The 14,509-nt window shown below is 33.9% G+C and overlaps 3 protein-coding genes across 4 annotated transcripts; 2 read left to right on the top strand and 1 right to left on the bottom strand.

Annotated features, from left to right (window-relative positions):
* Nucleotides 1–449: 449 nt before the first annotated feature.
* Nucleotides 450–2,051, bottom strand: LOC101502342 (uncharacterized). The gene is made up of 4 exons (XM_004497359.4): nt 1,451–2,051; nt 1,276–1,325; nt 963–1,076; nt 450–821 (listed from the first exon to the last, which is right to left on the bottom strand). Exons 1-4 carry the CDS (start codon nt 1,919–1,921, stop codon nt 683–685), a joined length of 774 nt encoding a protein of 257 aa, XP_004497416.1. The 5' UTR covers nt 1,922–2,051; the 3' UTR covers nt 450–682.
* Nucleotides 2,052–2,645: 594 nt separating this feature from the next.
* LOC101501688 (transcription factor bHLH129) lies at nt 2,646–5,685 on the top strand. Its single transcript, XM_004497358.4, has 6 exons — nt 2,646–3,123; nt 3,247–3,518; nt 3,608–3,739; nt 3,827–3,892; nt 5,140–5,208; nt 5,429–5,685. Exons 1-6 carry the CDS (start codon nt 2,823–2,825, stop codon nt 5,480–5,482), a joined length of 894 nt encoding a protein of 297 aa, XP_004497415.1. The 5' UTR covers nt 2,646–2,822; the 3' UTR covers nt 5,483–5,685.
* A 623-nt stretch (nt 5,686–6,308) lies between these two features.
* On the top strand, nt 6,309–14,367 carry LOC101501371 (uncharacterized). 2 transcript variants are annotated; one of them, XM_027333184.2, is made up of 14 exons: nt 6,309–6,886; nt 6,967–7,108; nt 7,221–7,544; nt 8,660–8,781; nt 8,868–8,959; nt 9,628–9,733; nt 10,547–10,701; nt 11,320–11,447; nt 11,726–11,847; nt 12,734–12,831; nt 12,927–13,135; nt 13,292–13,372; nt 13,583–13,850; nt 13,949–14,367. In XM_027333184.2, exons 1-14 carry the CDS (start codon nt 6,614–6,616, stop codon nt 14,022–14,024), a joined length of 2,196 nt encoding a protein of 731 aa, XP_027188985.1. In that variant the 5' UTR covers nt 6,309–6,613; the 3' UTR covers nt 14,025–14,367. The 2 variants fall into 2 exon arrangements, with proteins under 2 accessions (XP_027188985.1, XP_004497413.2); XM_004497356.4 differs by having other exon boundaries at nt 6,355–6,886; nt 13,481–13,850.
* Nucleotides 14,368–14,509: the final 142 nt, after the last annotated feature.

Raw genomic sequence — 14,509 nt, 5'->3', positions numbered from 1 at the left:
CTTTTTATAATATTTTTTTTGATAATTTTTCAAAAAAAAAAATTTCAAATTTTTTTCAAGAAATAAAATCTCAAAATTAACAAAATATTGGTAGTGGATAAAAACTAAATCCAAATATAAAACATAAGTTGTTATCCAACCAATTTATAAATAAACTGAATAGTTAAAATGGATTTCGTTTTTTAAATTTGAGCCTCGTAACCGGATTTTTTGCCTACCGGTGGCCACTTTATTATGTACTTTGTTTTGTTACATACTCAACTTGAACTCAACGTGAAAACTCCTGAGATCAAAGTGAAATTTTTTTCTACTGATCAAGTATAGGCCCTAGGCCACTTCGATTCTTTTGCCTAAAGTTCCATTACAAAAGGAAAAAAGAACAAGAACCAGACCTAAGCAATATATAACAACAACAATAATGCAGGGTTCAATATGTTATTAGGCTATAATGCATGTTAAAAGTTTTATAACTTCATTGAAGTAATATTGTGATACTGTCTCTAAAGTAAATATGGTCTGTTTAAAGCCAATAAAAAATAATAACATACTCACTGTTTTAGGCAATACATTTCCACTTTATGGACAAAGGTAATAGTGATGGTCATTTAAAGATAATGGAATCATAATAACAGATGTTGTAATACAAGCCACGAGACAAGTATGATTAATGACTAATAACACATTATTTATCAGCAACTGGAAGTCTTTTTTTTCCTTTTAGACGGACTGCTGACTGGTATGGACCATAGAGACAGATGCGCAGATCACCCTGGATCATTGGTTGATAAAAATAATTCTTGAACAGGTCCCAGAATTCATCTCTGCCAGATCAATAGGGTTAGTTTAATGTAAATGGTAGTAATTTCAATATAATCCATAAGTTCTAAGTTTGTAAGAAATAAGTTTTAAAGAATTGAGAACAGAAGATTTTAAAATAAATAGGGAGGAAGAGAGAAGCACACCTGACTTGTGGAAGGGTAAGCAAGGAATAGCCCTTCACATCAGGATGCATGTCAAGCACAAGTACTTTTAACCTTGAAAGGCCTAAAGCCTCCATGTCAATGAGCTTCTTTATCCTGCATTGGATGGTGAGTAATGTAAAAGTTGTATAACTATAACTATACAAAACATAAACATGACTACAAATCTATCTAACAATGTCAATGCTTGGTAGATGATACTATCACCAAAGAAAGGAAAACATAATTATTTGATTTGATAGTTGGTGGGAAAACAACAAGATTTTCTTTAATGAAATTATGTAAGATGACAAACCTGCTTGGTGTGCCGCTAGCAATGTTAACTCGGTTTTTCAACAAGGAAGTCTGCAGGGAACATAAATCAAAATCAATAATTGGGGGTCCAAGCAACAATATTACCTAATAATCATGTACAACGTTTCACATTAACTTGAATTGATGAAGTGAAGTTGGGGAGAGTAAATATTGACCTGTTCTTGGAGTTTGATGTGCTTAGAGAATAACTTGACAGCGCTACATTGTTTAGTGAAGGAACGAAAGCCCTTTAAAAGGTGTATGGATCTTAAAGCAGAGGAAGAGAGAATAACAACTGAGGGGCTACCAGCAGGGATTTTGCCTTGTAAGAGGTCTCCTTCACAAAGCACCTCTTTCCATGATTTCCCAAATGCCGCTTTGATATCATCACCCAACATTTTGACATCGTTATCTGTGTCTGTGTCTTGAGAATGAGATAGCTCTAATATGGATGTATCTTTGAAGGACTCTAACTCAATGGAAGAAAGTTGACAGTGGTTGGCCTCCTGAAATTGATCAACGAAAAAACGTAATTGCTCACCAGCTCCCTCCTTCGATGATGATGATACCGTCGTCTTTTTCTTTTCACTTCTATCATCATTATTTTCAGTCGCACTTCGTTTTCGCTTTACTTTCTCAATCGCCATTCTTCTTCTCCTAGCCTCACTCGCCGTTGTTGCGTTGCCCTAACATTTTATCAACGTCTAGGGTTGGGCCTTCAACCAAGCCCGTTCCAATGCGCTTTTTTTTTACGTCTTCACTATCTAAGGAAATAAATTTGGGGTAGATTAGTTGGTCCCATCCCAACCTTCTACTACATATATATTTTCTTATAAATAAATAATTAGAAATACTTAACTATTGATCAATGATAATATAAATTTAATTAAAATTATCAACAACAAAAATACAGAATAAGATTGAGTAAAAGTGTGATGCTTTTTAAATAAAATTGTTTGGATTAAAAAAAGATATTAAAAATCTATTTACGGGATTTGTATGTCTTAAAATATTTGATTAATTTCGTATTTTTTTACACTTTTGCCCTCTATTATACTAAAAGAAAAGTAATAATTATAATATGTATATCATTTTGAAATTTAAAAAAAATTATTCAATTTAATTTTTTTCTTATGAACAACTAGTTATGTTATGGTAAGTACTGAACATATATTTTGACCACTTATTTTTGTTATCTCTTAAATTGTAATTGGGGATAATATTTGGATATTTGTTAGTAGGAGTATGAGTATTTACATATAGTATGTTGTTTAGCAGTATTCCGATGGAAAGATCGAATTGGCGGCTGTATGGATGAATTCATGCACCTGTAAGTATAAAGAGGCACGTGACAGTAGCAAGTTGGGTTAAAGTATGAATATTAGTTGGACAAGTGGGAAAGGCAGCGCATCTAATATATATCTTTCCTCATCCTTGTTTTGTACTATTTGCAAACCACAACTCAACTAACAACAAGTTGCTTTTTATTTAATCAAATCAACTCATCATTTATCCCACTTCCCACTTACATTACATCCATATTCAAACATGTATCGTCCTCCTTCGTCTTCGGCTTCTTCCTCCTCCTCTTCGTCTCAACAACAGACCTCTTCCCTCACCAGATACGGTTCTGCACCTGGCTCTCTTCTCACCACCACGGTCGATGCCGTCATAGCATCAGGAGGATCGCGCCTTTTCCCCCCGGGAACGGGACATTATTTCTCCGGTGACTCCACTCAGCAGAGGTCATCTTCTTCTTCATACGACGCCTTTGATGGATCGGCGTTGCTCCGTCAGAAAAGCTCCCCCGCAGGTTTCCTCAACCATCTCGCCGCTCACAATCATAATGGTAAGTATATAAAATTTCTAATTTCTAATTTCTAATTTAGGGTAGGGTGTCCAAGTCAACTTAAAAGTCAACAATATAGATTAGATCTGATATAGTATTTAATTTTTTATGACGAGGATACAGCGGGGTTCACAATCACAAGGGGAGATGGAGGACAAGGGCAAGAATGTCTTTCTCGCATATCTGAAAATGGTCCACCTTCTTCTTATGCCGCTACAGCAGCAAATAATGGAGGATTGCATCATAGTACCTGGGGGGCTGATAATTCAAATAATAATTCTAATTCGATAGTATTTTCTTCAAATAATAAGCGTTCTAGAAATGACAACAACAATAACAACGACGACGAAGATCCCGACCTTCTTCTACATTGCCTCAATGCCCTCGAAACTCAGGTCAGTCAGTATCCACTCATCACAACACATTCTTCATTCTAATTAATTAATTATTTAATTATTTAATAATTCAATTTCAATCGTTTCAGTATAGTCTGCCACAAACATCTCTTGAAATGGCAAGCGTTGACAAGCTATTGCATATTCCACAAGATTCCGTCCCTTGTAAAATTCGTGCCAAGCGTGGCTGTGCCACTCATCCCCGTAGTATTGCTGAACGGGTAAATCAAAATCCTTTTTCTTGTTTCTTTCTAATTCTAAATATCTCTCATCAGGATTGTAATCCATTTTCATGTATATATATGCAGGAGAGAAGAACTAGAATAAGTGGCAAGTTGAAGAAATTACAGGACCTTGTACCTAATATGGATAAGGTATTATTAATTCATTGCTTCCTTCCTCATGCTAGTGACACTAGAATAAAGATAAAGTATTCAACATCATTTGTTAGTGACACTAAAAGTGATACAAAAGTAAATAATTTTAGTGGAACGCCCATTCATACTTATTCCCCATTACTATTATAATGAACTCAACTTTAATAAATATTTATTTCTCATTGAAGGAGGTGTATATGTTTCAAAATAAGAGAAAAGAGAAGTGCACTTCAATTTTCTATTAGAGACTCAAGTATAATTTACTCTTTATTTTAGATTCTAATTAAAAACCGAATCTGCGCTGCTATCAGTCCTTGTTTTTTTTTTTGGTAACATGTGAAAAAGGAAAAAAGATAAACAAGACAAAGAACTACTATCTAGACTACTAAGTCCTTAAAAAGGAGACGCCCATAACATCAGTCATAAGAGCTAAAGATAAACTAGCATGTGGCTCATAAACCACATTCAATAAATCCATGCCATTAACTCTCATTTTCACAAAGATATTCGCACAAACATTTCCTTAACAAAGAACTTAGCTATTGGTCCTTGTTTGAATTACTAAACCTTGAACCTAAGTTTGCACCTTGCAAGTAAATAAGGTGTAAGATGAAACCTAGAAAAGCCAAGCTCCAAGCTCTCACAACATTCTGTAATGAAATTTAAATTTTTTGGTGTATGCAATCTTCTTATAGTTTGAAGCATTATTTGGAACTAGAATTTAGCTGTTGCTTCCGCTTTCCTTGTGACGATACGACTCTTATTCTAACTTCTTCCATTATCTTAGTTTTTACTACTTTTCTATTTTTCTTAGATCAGTTACAAAATAACTGATTCTGTTAATTTTAGTTAGTTAATAATGTTTCGTTATTTTTTGTTTTTTTTTTCTCTCTTAGGATTAGTTATCATCATCATCCTTGTTTTTATACAATAACTTATTCAACTATAATCAATGATGACTTTGTATTTTATTCTTTAATATGGTATTAGAGTCTAGTTATTTTTCATAGTAAGATTTATGCGCAAGAATGCAAAATTTGCCTATAGCAGGAGGCAAGATCAAATTGAAGTTAGACAAGTTCATTATTACAGAGTAGTCAGAAATTAAAATCTCTTTTACAATAAGATGAGAGTATCTTCAATTAGTTGGCTACGATAATATTACATAATATGTGCATCAAATCAATGTGTAAAGTACATATTATAGGTGGCTTAATGTTGTTTCAAAATGTCATTAATTGTAGCAAACAAGTTATTCAGACATGCTGGATTTGGCCGTTCAACATATTAAAGGTCTTCAAACTCAAGTTCAGGTGTGTAAAAGTACCTTGGCATGTTCTGTGTATAATATTATATTTTTATATACATGCATAACCCCGAATAAAAAAGTGCTTCAAATGACTACGGTATTTTTGAAAATTATTGTTTTCCTTGATATGGTATATAACTGTTAAAATTAAAATATAATGTGTATGCATTAGTTTGAGTGCTGTTGATCTTGACTACATACATCATATTTTCGCCCTCTTACAGAAGCTTCACGGAGAACTTGAAAACTGCAGTTGTGGATGCAAACCTAGCACATAATCTTATTTTGTTTTACGAGATTAATTCTATTGCAATGTGCATAGAATAGAAGTCAAGGTTTTGAAGGCAATGCATGGAAACTGATTTTTGTACCTTCCTACTTTAAACGAATAATAATGAAGGAAATTGTACAGTGTATGTTGTAATCTATCTGTGGTAAACCATGGCTATGTAGCCTACGAAAATATCTTCCTTTTCACAAATTCATAGTTGTGTTTCAAAGTAGAGGTTTATTTTCTGTTGAGATTGATCTGTTAATTTCTTGTATGGCTACGTCTAGAGCAATCTTCGGATAGAATTGAAGATGGGACGAGTTAGAGTCTTAGAAATTTGACCAAAAAAAGAAAACCAGATTTAGAATTAAACAAGCAATCCTGTCAAGTTTTATTTTATATTATTATTTAAAAATTGGTACCAATGATGTATTGTCTCACTCGTTAGCATGAGAAGATGTGTTTTTTTTTAATAGATATTTTGAGGTGTCATTGGGGTTTCGAATAATTTTCTGATCTATAATATATCATCTATTGACCATGAAATAATGTATAATGTCTAATTTTATTGTCTTTTTCTGTAATTAAAGTTATTTCCACTCAAAATATAAATGATAACCCCACGATTACATCAAAACACATAATCGTTTTAAATTAAATTAGTATAAAATTATTCCAATACAATTTTAAAATTTTATTTAAAAAAAATGATATTATCAGTTTTTGTAAAACTTTCATAGTTTTAACCTCTACTCATATGTAAATGAATGATTTTTTGGTTGACATGTTTATACAATATTAATAATGAATGAAAATGAGAGGAAGAGGATAGAATGAGATGATGGTTGATATAATTTAAGTTCAATTTTCTTTTTTGAATAAGGAAAGTTAAGTTCAATTAATGTTAGCTTGATGGTTAGGGGGGCAGGTGAATAAGGATGTGGCAGACAGAACAAAATACTAGGAAGGTATTTTGGAGTGTAACCAGAGAATTTTTTATTTTAAAATAAAATAAAAATATATAAGAGAGGATATTTTGGTGATTTAAAGCGTAGAGACCGAGAGGAGAGCGATTTCCCGTGTCAGAAAATATTTAGAGTCGCGGAGGAAAGAATGGCAAAGCAATAATCGGAACGCAATGGGGATGGGTGTTAGAAACCTGAGACGTGTGGGAATAATTTTGTGGGTTTGCAATTGTTTAGTTTTCCTCTTTGGCACCCTTCTCATTTCCCATAGTTATCACCTCTGCGATCTCCATTCTTTGCTCCCTTTCCTCTCTGTTTCTATTGCCTCCCTTCTCCGAATTGTTGCCATGCTTCAAACTGCTTTCGCCCAATATTCTGCTGCCACCCTCATTCTCAACGACTCTTCCGACGATCACGACGACCTTCTTCTACGCTTCCAAAGACGGGTCAGTAGCTGCCCTCCCCTAATTCATTTCTATTTCCTCATTTCAATTTCCTCATTTCAATCCTAATCATAACAACACAGGCTAGGTATAAGAAATGGCTTTGGTGGAGTCGATGTACAATCTTCCTCACACTCATTCAATTTCTCTCCTCTACTTACCTTCTCCTCAACTCGGCTTACTTTTTCTCCAAACATACCCCCCTTACTCATTATTGTCTTTTAGGTTGGTGAGTTCCTCCATTCCCCTCTCTCTCTCTCTCTCTTTTCCACTTCAATATTTATTGTCTTTAATTAATTACATTTCTCACCTCTCTTTCATCATCCTGCCCATGCAGAATTGGGATGGAACCCTGACTGGTGGAACCACAAGTTACTCTCTCTCTTCTTCATCCTTGCCTCTTTCGTTGCTGTAGCCCAGTGCTTTACAGGATCTGATGTTCTTAAATGGAGATCTTTTTATCAAACTCATGACAATGCTTGGAAATCCCATTATAGGGAGGTTTTTGATAACGGCTTACGCGAAACCTTGTGCTGTCTCGGCAGGGTCAAATACTTGACTGCAATAGAAGAACAAGATGATGTCTATTCTGTTGCTCGATTATTAGGCGACCTCGTCGCATATCGTGCTTCTGGAACTGGCCATATGGAACTCTTGGCAGGTTTGTCCATACTTATTTTATCCGCAGTTGTAGTTATCATATGTTCCTCAGTCACCTCTTTTCCACTTTATTTCAATATAAGCCCTTCAAACTACATGATCAATAAACTTAAACTTATTTCAACTACATTTACACACACACAAAGTATTGTGAAGAAAATGACAAATTATGCACATCATTCTTGCGGTTTGTGTTGGGTAGCTATAATATCCTCCTTTAGACAAATCAGCAAAATCACCTTAATTTCTAAAAGCTAATATATCAGCGTCCTTCCCTTATGTGCTGCTGTTCTTCTGTGCTTCGAATCAGGAGCACATGTGGCTGAGTTTATTGAGTTGAAGGATTTAGCTATTGCAGGATTTGTAGTATTATCCAAAAACGGTTGTTAATTCGCCCTCCGTGTTTGCTCACCCGCCCTCAAATACACTACCCATGAGAATCTCAAGAGCATGAAAATGGCCTATATTTTAATAAATTAGAATTAATTTTATTTATTTGAAAAAAAACCATCATTGGGTGATATACATAGTGATACATTTCTTGATTGTAAACACTTAGTGAGTTGTGAGAGCCTTATTTTTATTTTCTTAATTTGTTCTTGTCATTTACTTGATTATTGTGGTATTTGTTGCTTGTTGTTGAAATCATGAGTACAAATACATATTTATAGTAAGATTATCTCTATACTTAAATGGACCATAAATGATACTATTTTCTATATCCATATTGAGTTTACATCATATTTTCTAAAATAAACTTAATATAAGGAAGCAAAGTATTTTCACTTACACATGACATCAAGTGAATCTAAATTAAAACTATTACAATTCCAAATTACAACAAACTAAGAATTATTACAAATCAAATTAAAATAAATAAATTTCATTCTAAAGTTCATTCTAAAAAGTCGAATAAATGAGCAAACATGGGGGCTGAATGAGCAATCATCTGATCCAAAAAGGTGTGTTTGAGTTAACGGGACATTTTTTTTAAATGGATGACATTGCATTTTAATATGAAAGTTATGCTGATCACACCAATTTTTCATCGAGAGTGTTGCGTGAATCAATTTAACTTCACCATCACGTTATAACCTTGAAGTTTTTGTTGTCCAGCTTTAGCTTTACTCCAAAACAAAGAAAAATTTCCAGAATCCTTTGAAGAATCCATTGAAGCACCAGAGACGCGAATTAGGGAGGCTGCAGCTCTTCATAAATTTGCTGAAGCTGCATACACTGTAATGCCATTAAAAGCTTAATTACATGTTTATGTTTTATTTTTACCAACTCGCTTTTAACATTTATATTACATTCAACGATGCAGGGTCCGTTGCTTGATGTTGGGCGAAATCCTTTCATGTTTCCTTGTTCATGGCTCTATAGGCAAGGAATTTTGTCTCCTTGGACACGCAACAGGTGGTGATTTGTTGGATATTCAACTTTACGATGTATATAACTGAATCCGTAGTAGCTCAGAATCTTCTGTTCAAATTTCATGTTATTGTGTTGATGCTTGTTCCTCGTAACATTGAAATGGTCTCTGAACTCCGAAAAATGTATTACTTATCAAAATATATAATGCGGTTGGAGAGATCTTCTGTATTTGTGTGCAAGAAATGGTCTCTGAAATCTGAAAAATATATTACTATCAAAATATGTAACGCACTTGGAGGGATCTTCTATATTGGTGTGCAAGTGTTTCTCTACTTTGATTGTTCCTCCATTCATTATTTTCCATTCAGTTTCCTTAGAAAGATACTTTTCCCTATCTCTAGCTTTTTTTTTTCTTTGTTGATATGTCTTTCATCAAAATAAACAAAACTTATCATATCAAAGTAGTTTAGTAGATCAATACACGATGTTACATTTTCTATACACGCTCAAATTAATGTCAGTGAGCTCATAAGTTTTAAATCTGTAGATGATTTCTGAATAGTTGTGTCCAGATTTAGGCCATATGTATCTTGGCACTTATGTATCTCTATTTTTGCGTTATTACATCCTTCCTGCTGTCTTTTTTCAACATGCATGAATTTAAAGAATTTCATCTTCAACATGTTTATGCACCTATTTTATTTTCATAGACGGCCTGTTTTGGATGGTGATAACTGGTGGCGAGGCCATGCTGCAGCCTTTCTAAAGTATGCCAATTTGCCTCCGGAAGCACTCAGACATGGGAGAGTAAACCAGGTTAGAGAATTTAAATGTCCAAATGTGCTTTATATGAGGTGCTATGGGTCATAGGACTAAGGCTTGCCATACAAAATACAGAAGAGTGAAATTCAGTTGGAAAGTCCTCTATGTTTTATGAAGATGAAAAGGGACATGAACGTCATAGTAAAACAATAGAGGAAATATATGGAAACTTGGAAAAGTGATATGGAGACAAAAACCTTAAAGCATATAACTTTTGTACAAGTAAAACAGATTACTTAGAATGCATGTTTAGTAAGAGGAACAAAATTATAGGTTAGAGATGATGAAATGTAGAGAGCATACCTTACCATGGATCTTACAATTTAAGTATCTTGGGTCCAGCATGTGTAGAATGATGGGGGAGAGATGTGAACCATAGGATCCTGGTAGTATAAATGAAATGAAGGAACTCTTTAGGTGTAATATGTGATAAAAAAAATCTATGATGTTGTGCGAGATTGAATTTTGGCTGATCCATAAAGTTGACCCCATATAATGGGAAAAAATTTGGCTCGTATAAAGTGAATTGTTAGTAAAGTAAGAAAATAAAAGGTTGATATTGCAACACCCATGAATTGTTATATATGTGTATATAATATCAATCATTAATTTATGCATCAACAATTTAGAGAAGATGGATCCAATGGGAAAAGGCTTTGGTTAAGGTTGTAAATATGGGGAAACCCAGAGCTATCCAAATTGAGATTATTATATACTCAATCTGTGTATGATATTGTGAACATTTTTTATGTTTTACTAGCAGAGTCTACAAGTATAAAGGTTTTTTTTGGCTCATACCCATGCCAGGTCAAGTGTGAAGCTGCATATTTTATTGTGGTTCTACATCATCTACAAACTGTAGTAATTGCTATACGTGGAACTGAAACCCCTGAGGACCTAATAACTGATGGGTTATGCAAGGAATGCACCCTTTCTGCAACAGACTTGTCTGGTTTGATAAAGTATTTATTACTCTTCCTCTTTTTCACTTTTTGAATACATTCTGAAACATGTATAGAGATTTAGGGTGGAGGTGAAAACACAAATTCCAAATTAATTCGATTATAAAAGTCACATGAGTTTTAAACATTGTAGCAGCCCATATACTTACACCATATGAATTTGAAATTGCATTATTCTGAGTTACACACAAGGTTTTCTCCGAGACGGGCGTGGGGGAGCTATTGCTTTATTCACTGAAATACGTGGATTACAAATGAAAGTGTAGTTATGTGACCAACTGCACATTCTCTGACGTAGCCAAATCGGAAATATGGTTTTCAAATGACTCTGCAGTTGGTCACATAACTACGAACTCAAATTATGACGAATTATGCTCTGTGATTATCAAGTATCAATTATGTTTGTCAGCCTTGGACAATTGCAAATGACATCACTATTGGGTTCTTTACATTCGCAGAGAGAATCATGGAACCATCATATTTTCTCTTCTATGTATTTTACAATTTTGGTTCCAATATGTAATTGATTATTTGCCCCAAACTTTATAGATATTTTACATGTTCCACCAACACAATAATTTGGTTTCTCGACTCTATATTTTAAGTTTCTCCTTGCAGCTGCAACCACATTCATTCTGATATACACAAAAATGTTACTTCATCGTTCCCCCACTATGGGCATTCGGGTATAGTTGAGGCTGCAAGAGAGCTTTTTATGCAGATTGAAGGAAATCCTGGAGAGCATGGTAAGAAATGCTTGAGGTTCTTTCAGTACTTAGATATAAATGGTCGATCTTGTCAAATGAATTTGTCATCTTCTTTTCTGCTTTCTATGACAAACACTTTGTAGGAGTTAAATAGTCACCATTAATGGTTACGTTACATGACTGAGCAAAACTATACTTTTTCTTTGTGAATTCCCAAACTAAAGTTGAAATTTGGTTTAATTTAAAAACATTTGCCTTTCTTACATAACAGAAACTCTTCTTTTAACATTAGTTGTTTTTTTGAAATTGAAATGCAGACTCTGAGTCCTATGGGCTTCTTTCAAAATTACTGGGATTTGGCTGCGAATGCTTTGGGTATAATGTCCGCATAGTTGGACATTCACTTGGGGGTGCTATAGCTGCATTGCTTGGACTGCAAGTATGACATTTCTCACTTTTAAAGGCTGAACTTACCTTCAATTTGTTTCTTCAGTAAGCATAATCTTCTATTTTGATTGCATTCCGAACCAGGTCTTCATTGAAGGTCTATTCTGAAAAAACTGTATATGTAAAATGGTACATTGCATCTTTCCACAAATGACAAAACACTAATCCTTATTTATACTAATACTAAACTCCCTAGTCCTAATGAAACAGAAACAAATCATGGTAAAAATAAGCATATTGCTTCTATTTCACCTCATGTATAGTTGTCCTGCAAAATAATGAAGGAAACTGGATTTACGATTGTGTCTTAATTCAGTTATTGGTCTAGATATGAATTTTAATTAGCTTTCCTCTTGGATTGATGAGCCCCTAAGTACCTTGAACTTCCCAAGACTTCTGTGAAACAAGTAATATTAAGACTTCTGTGTCTTAATATTACGTAAGTGTTAGATCAGATTCATGGATTGGTTGAAAACTCAAGGAATCACTTTAAATGGTATTACTGTTAATTTAGTACTGACCAAGAGTGAAAGTGAAGAAATGTTGAAAACATCCAACATGGGAGGTCATTTAATAAACTCAGCTGCAATAATTTTTTAAATCATCAAATCACAGTCCATTCCTTTAGTTTTCAAATTCTACAATCAGCACTCAAATTTTAAAAATGATAACTATTTCATTTCATTACTGAAATTAATGTGTTCTGTTTTACTGTGCACACTTATTTATTGAATTCATTTTCCACATTATTTTCCAGTTTTTTTTTCTTGCTAACGTGTTTCTTTAGGTTGACATTTTCTGCATCGTTTTTTACTTGCCATATTATCTTTGTAAATGTTTGATTTTATTCTTAAATAAATTTCTGAGGTTTTTTACAGCTTTATAACCGATACCCTAATCTGCATGTTTACTCATATGGGCCACTCCCATGTGTGGATTTTGTTGTGGCAAATGCATGTTCGGCATTTATAACAAGGTAATTCTACTGGTGAAAAGTTTGATTGTAGTTGATTCTCTTTTGGCAACACTTTCAGTTTTCTTTGTTGTTTGCCTTCGTTGTTTATGATGCAGCATTATATATGGAAATGAGTTTTCATCCCGCCTTTCAATTGGATCCATTATGAGGCTAAGGGCAGCTGCAATCACATCACTTTCACAAGATCCTAAAGCAGACAGTGCCATGATTTTCAGACTTGCCCGTCGGTTTCTATATATAAGTCAATATGAAAGAAATAATCAGGAGGCAGAGCATGAAGCACAGTGTGAGATTGATATTAAAGGTTGTTCATCTTAATAAGTTAGTAGGCATGTTGAACAGTGCATATTGATATTGTTACTATTATGAGTGATGAAAGTCATGTTTATTACTTCAACATTTATCAAACTAGGTTGGTGAAAGATTCCTTATTTGAAAAGATTTCCGCTATATGCTGCAGGCAGCAACAAACAAGTGGTTCAAGAAGCTTCACTATGGACTGATGCTATTAAAAGGGATCTTCTTGTTACAGCTGACCAAGGTAATATATGCATCCTTTTGGAAGTGAAGATTTCAAATCATTTTATTATTCTGATTCTGATTGTTGGCATGGTGTTATTATATGTTGCTTATTTTGGTTATATTGCAGACAACGGTGAGCATGATGAATGTGCACTCTGGACTGGTGCTAGGGCATCGGACCATATTGTTGAAATTAATAATGCCGAATTTACAAATCCTTTTGCTACAGATGTACATTCAATTGAAGATCCCGTGTCTCAGTTTATAGATTCTGTTCCAACTTCTGAAAATCAGTCTGCTGATGATCCCCAAGAGATGTATCTGCCAGGATTTGTAATTCATATTGTCCCAGACCAAAAAAGACCTCAAACTGATCTTAATACATCTTGGAGGGTGCTTGAGAGGGGGAAATATTATAGAGCTTACGTAGCAAACAGAGAAAACTTCAAAGATATAATTGTTTCACCATCCATGTTCCTTGATCATCTCCCTTGGAGGTATGACAAATTATAACCAGGTCATTTTTTTATTCTTAAACCTGATTGATTCATTCATATATTCTTAGTTCTTACACAACTCAATTGAATACTTTCAGATGTCATAATGCCTTGCAAAAAATATTGAAAGCTCGAACTGCTAATGATAAAGCAATGGAACCTGACATAATCTGAACGTGACATGAACCGGATTAAATTTTTATCCTCCGGATTCTTTGTATTGTGAACCTTATAGGTGAGATCAAGATGTACTGCACGGGACGAGCCTTCTGAGTTCTGATGAGAAGTGGATAATCATTTAAGAAAAGTATACGTGCTGATGTTCTTAATATACATGTAAAATATATCATATTCTGATTTTTTATTTCTTTCTTTTAGGAATTCATATTCTGTTAATACATAGGTGTTCCTCATTTTTCTCGTATTGTAACTTCTAGGCGAGTCTTTAAAATTAAGTTCCAATAATCAATTTACTCAAACCCTCACATGAAAATAGGCATCAGTTTTTTAGAAGTGATTTACATAGTAATAATTTGATGATACAATTGAAAAAAATAAATATTGTATTTAAAACTAAATATAATGGTTCTTTTGCGAAAAATACAGTTATTGTGGGACGACCAAAGGGAGATATTGTGGGACAATTTAATATTGGTTGA

The sequence above is a fragment of the Cicer arietinum genome, chromosome 4 (assembly GCF_000331145.2).
Source record: "Cicer arietinum cultivar CDC Frontier isolate Library 1 chromosome 4, Cicar.CDCFrontier_v2.0, whole genome shotgun sequence".
Lineage (NCBI taxonomy): Eukaryota > Viridiplantae > Streptophyta > Magnoliopsida > Fabales > Fabaceae > Cicer > Cicer arietinum.
The sequence above is the reverse complement of the archived record's forward strand: the minus strand, read 5'-3'. Positions and strand labels throughout refer to the sequence as shown.

Bases quoted from the DNA above. Each gene is read 5' to 3' on its own strand.
- LOC101502342 (XM_004497359.4), bottom strand. From the start codon at position 1,921: ATGGCGATTGAGAAAGTAAAGCGAAAACGAAGTGCGACTGAAAATAAT. The intron at 1,077-1,275 runs GTTTGTCATCTT...CATCCAATGCAG, and splicing joins GCTAGCGGCACACCAAGCAG to GATAAAGAAGCTCATTGACA. The intron at 822-962 runs GTGTGCTTCTCT...TTGATCTGGCAG, and splicing joins CTTACCCTTCCACAAGTCAG to AGATGAATTCTGGGACCTGT.
- LOC101501688 (XM_004497358.4), top strand. From the start codon at position 2,823: ATGTATCGTCCTCCTTCGTCTTCGGCTTCTTCCTCCTCCTCTTCGTCT. The intron at 3,519-3,607 runs GTCAGTCAGTAT...CAATCGTTTCAG, and splicing joins TCAATGCCCTCGAAACTCAG to TATAGTCTGCCACAAACATC. The intron at 5,209-5,428 runs GTGTGTAAAAGT...GCCCTCTTACAG, and splicing joins GTCTTCAAACTCAAGTTCAG to AAGCTTCACGGAGAACTTGA.
- LOC101501371 (XM_004497356.4), top strand. From the start codon at position 6,614: ATGGGGATGGGTGTTAGAAACCTGAGACGTGTGGGAATAATTTTGTGG. The intron at 13,373-13,480 runs GTAATATATGCA...GTTATATTGCAG, and splicing joins TCTTGTTACAGCTGACCAAG to ACAACGGTGAGCATGATGAA. The intron at 13,851-13,948 runs GTATGACAAATT...GAATACTTTCAG, and splicing joins CTTGATCATCTCCCTTGGAG to ATGTCATAATGCCTTGCAAA.